Genomic DNA, 6,338 nt, shown 5'->3' on the forward strand with positions numbered 1-6,338 from the left:
GTCCTCAGGCTTTGTCTGTTTGTTACGGCCAGTGATTGCCTGAGCGGCCTGTCACCTCAGAGAGGGGACTAGAAGTGAGAGCTGCAGCTGCGGTGACTGGAGGATCCCACAGACAAGGCCTGAGGACACCAGGGAACGTGATCAGGTAGTATATATATATCTTAATTATTTACTATATACAGCAAGGGCTGCACAGACATCACTAATGATAGATTATATATATACAGCCTTTGCTGCACAATAATTGAGCCATGTGGTAGGCTCTGTAAGCGAGCTCCATTCTACTAGATTGGCGCTCACTTCTCCGGAATATCAGGCCGTGTAGTACGGCCCTTATACTGTCCTTACACTTTCAGTAGCTGCTGGCTGAACAATCCTTCAGCTGACAATTCTCTCTCCCATCCGGCCCCGTCCTCCCCATACACAGGAATGTTCGGCACAGATGAGTGTTCCTGTGTCCTCTATAAGAGGGATAAGCTATAGCCAGACAGATCTGATGGTGGCTTATCTCTCTGACAACAAAGAGGTTGGGTGTTGATTTTCCATCAAGTCCGACCCCCTATGTCCACTGATGTCATCTGTCAGACTGTCCAGAGAGCCCCATACACCTTACACTGATGGCCGAACCCACCACGAGCAGCAGGTACCACCAACAAAAGTATAAAATGTATGGGGACCTTAAATTGTTGCTACAATATTTCAGCATATGGGGCCCCACCTTCAACTTTGCCCAGGGCCACATTTAGTCTAAAACCGGCCCTGAGTATAGGTTACAGGATGGCAGCCTATATATACACAGTATAGGTTACAGGATGGCAGCCAATATATACACAGTATAGGTTACAGACTGGCAACCAATATATATGCAGTACAGGTTATCATTTAATGGTCAATAAGCTTAGATACACAGAGATACCTCCACCACCCCTGAAGCTAACAGACCCCTGTAAAAGTTGTTATGGCGGCCATATGTGTCACCAGGCCAGCCCAGAGACAGATGTAACAGAGAAAAGACTGAAGGAGCTGAGCTTGTGCTTCCATACAGAAGCCAATCTACACAAGAAGAGCTGCAGTGTAAAGCACGGCGCATGGCTTTTATCCACCTCCTCCTCCATTTAGATTACAATTGAGAATATTTTTTATCATAGGGCAGATTGGGGGTCATCTGCACCCATGGCTATAGACGTCATCTTCTTACAACCTGTTACATTATACACCTGGGATTTGTTAACAATCCATCTGTCCCTCTGCACCTGGGTGTTCCATGGGTGCGGGGTTCCCATGATGTCCTAGAGGTGCAACCGCCACCAGACATTTAGTTACCTAGTGATATCCCATACATTGCAAGTACAAGTACTGTAACCATAAAGCGGTGGGCCCTATGGGTCTTTGGCATTACCCTAGCGGTCAGTGGGCCCCAATATCTGAATATCCCGTAAGGAAATATAAATGACAAACTAGCAAAAAATGCCAGGAACGCCGGACAGGAAGAATTGTCAGAGAGTGAGGGGACACAAAGGGACAGTGATGACAGGCGGCGGCCGCCCACATTTCCTTTATTTTTAGGCCCCGGCAGCTGCGGTGTTTACAGGACGAGGACAATGGCAGGAAGTAAACATTGTGATTCTGAACAGAATATTCTGCCTATACATATCATACCGGTGAGGGCCAAGGTCCCTGTGGCCTGCCAGCTAATGTGAAACTACTACTCCCAACATCCTCTCATAGCCAAAGACTGTCAGGGCATGCTGGGAGTTGTGGTTTTGCAACAGTAAAAGGGCCACATCTAACATTGGGGTCTATGGCACTTGTTGACATGAAACAGGCCTCACATTGTAAACTTAGATACAGAAACAGTCTCTACAACAGCGCCCCCTGTATTCTGATTCTGTTGGTTTCCCATGAAAACAGTCAGCAGTTAGTCAGTTGTCTAGTAGTCTCTGAGACTCATTACCATCATATTTTCTAAAACCAACAGGAGTGTATTATAAGAAAACACAGGATTCTTTACACTCCCAGCAGTACTTGATCCAGTTGAAAACATGTAAAAATCAACAAGAATTTCTATAGTATAAATGATAGTGTAACAGTCAATCCTGCTGTATTGAAATATTTCATCACTAGTAGGATATAATTACAGTGCAAGATTCTCTACACTCCCAGCAGTGGCAAATTTAAACGCTCTGTACAGAAGTCCAGCATGCTCTAGAGTTCATGCAATAAAGCATAACAGTCTGAGAATGAATCAGGAGTCTCTACATTTAAAGCAGTAGTGGGATAGACTGTGATAACCATCCCAACTTTATTAAAATATTCTATTCCCAGCAGTATATTATTACACACTTGAATATTCTCTTTACTCTCAGCAGTACAGGTTGTAGGGTCACTGTACAAAAACCCTGCAATCCTTATAGTTTAAACAGTATACTGTAAGTCTTACACAGTCATCCACCTTATAATAAATCATTCCACCCCAGCAGAATATGATAGCAGTACATGATTCTCTACACTCAAGCAGTACAGGATCTAGATTTAAGGTATTACATTGATTATTGTGTCAATATGGTTCATCCTTATGTAAAATACCTTCAACATATCTACTTGCTGTCAGTGCATGAGAACAGTTCCTCCAAATGCTAACAAGTTCCCATCCACAACAACAAGCAGACATCTCGGGAATTAAAACAAAGTATACTACAAAGAGCATTTACATAATACCATATCTAAAGCTGTAGATCCCCAACTAGGGAAGGAATCTCTATGCTCCCAGCAGTACAAAATGTAAACTCTGCTACACAGCAAAAAGTTGAGATTCTTTACACTCCCAGCAAAGTATAATACAATGACTGTAACTGAAATCTCTTTTAGGCAAGGAGAAGAGTGATTTCTGCAATATAACAAAGGGTGAGATTCTTTACACAACCAGCAAAGTATGATATAGTAAGGTCTCTATTACACAGAAAGATTATAGTACAAAATAATTGTTATATTGTTATATCTTTCCGTGTGTATACAGGTACCGATCAAACGACTAACGAAAATTTTTTGTATGTCGTTGATCACATCTTTTAAGCAGATCATAAAATTATTGTTAATTGTTTAGCAAATTTTTCGATGTACACGTCGTTTATTCCTTCCTACGATCATTCGTACACTAGGACCTACGAACGATCGTAATTACCATCGCAATTGTGATCGTAACTGACGACTATTGTGCAGTATATTCTATTGAATTATTTAAGGTTATTTGCAAAAGCGCTCGTTTGCAATTGTTTATAATTAATCAGAAAAACAAAAAAATCGCTTTGTCTAATAGTGGATGTAAACAAGCTGAGACCGGTACTACTACTTGAAGACCTGTAAGGGGCTCGGTCATATAACGGAGTGCTCACTCTCATGAAGTAAATAAAGTCCAAAAGTTTAAAAAAAAAAAAAAAAAAAAAAAAGGGCACTCACCCTTCTTTAGTCTTTATTTTGATATTCACGCTGGCATCAACTCACACAACTCAGAAGAAGCACACGAGTTGTGCGAAACAGTTGTAACTGTCATCACTTCATCTTGCACTTGGCGCCCCCGCCAGCTCCACAGCGTTGATGCCAGTGTGAATATCAGAGTAAAGACTAAAGGATAGTGAGTGCCCTCTTGTATTTTTCTTTGACTTTTGGACTTTGTCTAACAGGACCCTTACTTAACCTCAAATCCCTATCAGGTAGGGAAAAGAGGGATCTCTGGACTCCCAGCAGTATAGTAAGTACAACATAGGAAAAGATTCTCTGACCCGCCAGCAGTATGATAACAATAACTATACCTACAATCTCTATGAGTAAGGGTCCTATTCCATGAAACGATTATTGTTCGCAAAAGACTGCTATTGTGAACGACCTGAAAACGATCACCCATTTACACGGAACGATGATTGTTACTTATGATCGTTCTTGCGGTCGTCTTGTCACAATTGCGATCGACCGAACGACGTCTTATTCCATGGGAACGATTTGCGAACAAGCAACGATAAAAAAAAGGTCCAGGTCTTATTAAGGGATCAACGTGTTCTCGTTCATCGTTTAATCGTTAACTGCTATTCAACCGAACGATTATCATTTCGTCCTGAATGATTTAACGATTATGCAAACGATAATTGTCCCATGGAATAGGGCCCTCAGTGGTATTTAGAAGAGTCATTTGTAGACTCTGTAGCATTACAGTATAAGGCTATGTTCACACTACGTATCTTTCCGGCGGTAGTGCGAACCGCGAATATACGCACGTAGTTTTGAGGTTGATGCGTTTGCTTGAAAGTATACGATATACGGACGCACAGTGCACACTACGTATGAACTTACGACCGGATCGTATACGGCGCCGTGAAAAATTAACCATTGTTTGACCATTGACCATTGTTTGAGGACGGAAATGTTCCAACTCACGGCCGTGGATTTCCATGCGGTCCCGTACGAAGTACTTATTTCAGCTAAATTGAACTTGATTTTTCAATCCAAGAGGTTCTGTGAGTTTTATTGGGCTGGGCAAAAATTTCCAAGTAAATGACCTGCTTCAGATCGCTTCGAAACAAGCTAGGGAAGCATAACTGTACTACGGGCGTATGTTCGCGGTTCGTACGCATCCGGCCATACGCAGTGTGAACATAGCCTTACACAGGATGAGATTCTCTACCCCACCAGCAGTATCATAATAACTTTACCTAGAATCTCTATGGGGAAGGAGTATTTAGAAGAGGAATCTCTGGACTTCCAGCAGTATAGTACAACATAGGGCAATATTCTCTACCCCGCCAGCAGTATGATAACAATAACTATACCTAGAATCTCTGTGAAGAAGGGGTATTTAGAAGAGCAATCTCTGGACTTGCAGCATTACGGTATAGGGCTATGTTCACACAATGTAAGTAAAGTATTAATCACAGCCGCTGTTGACGATCTGCAGCACGGCCGTGATTGATACTTTACCTACATTGTGCTGCAGCTGAGGGAATCCCGGTCAGAGTGTTCCAAATTCATTTGTATTGAAGATCATCCAGCCGGTAGTGCAGTACCGGACGTTCTGTGATCCGGCTGGGTCACAGAACGGCCGTTATCTTACGAAATGTGAACATGGCCTAACACAGGGTGAGATTCTCTACATTCCTAGCAAAGTATGATAACAATTACTATACCTAGAATCTCCATCAGGAAAGGGTTTTTAGGAGACCAATTCCTGGATTCACAATGTGTACAAAATAACACAACAAAAAGTTCTCTAAACTCCCAGCAGTGTAGAATACCATAGGGCGAGATTCTTTACACTCTCAGCAGTATGACTATATCTAGAATCTCAGCCAGATTATACTGCTGGACTCCCAGTATTGAGTACTTACCTTGCGGCAGCTCAGTTTCTGCACTACACACTAATATAACCATGAATAATCCGTAGCTCAGGGAAGTCTCCATTCTGGGGGTCCCCCGTGTTCCCTCGGAATACTTTTCCGTGCTCCTAAATGTCCGCTCTGCTTTCCAGCTCGGTCACATCCCTGGGCTCAGCCTATGATAAGGAACCTCCTCTGCTTCCAGTCTGGGATTCCTGTTTCCTATTTCCTCACAGGACTAAGTGACCCAGGGCCCTCCCATCACAGAGCACAGGACAATGCAAAGTTACTGGTTAACTGATCTCCGAGGGTCCCCATTGTCCGCAGCCATATATACCTCCCATTACTTCAGTACTGGGATCATTGTATACTCCTGCATACAATGCGCAGGAAGAATAATGTCATTATAGATCCACCCAATATAGGCCACGCCACCATTCCGAAATGCTGGGAAATCCACCCGCAACCATCTCTCAGCTCCAGCAAGTTCACGCACTTCTCGGACCACTAGACACATGTCAGTGCTTTGTCAAAGTGAAAACTTGTGCAAGACTGAAACATCAAAAGAACTTGTACATCAAGCGTAGAAAGTCATAGCAACATATACTGGATGAGGGAGAAACATATAGATGAAAGCAGGGAGAGAAGAGTGGGGGGGGGGAGGGAAAAAAAACTAAACAAAACCCAACATATGTAATAGATATGTGTGTAATTGAAGGGGGCGGTCAGTGGTAGAGTAGTTAAAGGGGAACTCCAACCACCTCTGTCCATGACAAGAACTGTCCAGAGCAGGAGAAGTTTTTATGGGTATTTGCTGCTGCTCTGGACAGTTCCTGACATGGACAGAGGTGGCAGCAGAGAGCACTGTGTCAGACTGGAAAGAATACACCACTTCCTGCAGCACATACAGCAGCTGATAAATACTGGAAGACTGGAGATTTTTTTAATCAAAGTAAATTACAAATCTATATAACT

At 42.8% G+C, this 6,338-nt stretch overlaps 1 protein-coding gene across 1 annotated transcript in view; it reads right to left on the reverse strand.

Annotated features, from left to right (window-relative positions):
* ROBO4 (roundabout guidance receptor 4) overlaps positions 1-5,525 on the reverse strand; it is a 66,638-nt gene extending 61,113 nt beyond the window's left edge. The window contains exon 1 of the mRNA XM_069946516.1: positions 5,376-5,525. Coding sequence (XP_069802617.1) covers positions 5,376-5,448 — 73 coding nt within the window. The 5' untranslated portion in view covers positions 5,449-5,525. The remainder of the gene's footprint in view (positions 1-5,375) is intronic.
* Positions 5,526-6,338: the final 813 nt, after the last annotated feature.

This window comes from Dendropsophus ebraccatus, chromosome 12 (assembly GCF_027789765.1).
Source record: "Dendropsophus ebraccatus isolate aDenEbr1 chromosome 12, aDenEbr1.pat, whole genome shotgun sequence".
Classification (NCBI taxonomy): domain Eukaryota; kingdom Metazoa; phylum Chordata; class Amphibia; order Anura; family Hylidae; genus Dendropsophus; species Dendropsophus ebraccatus.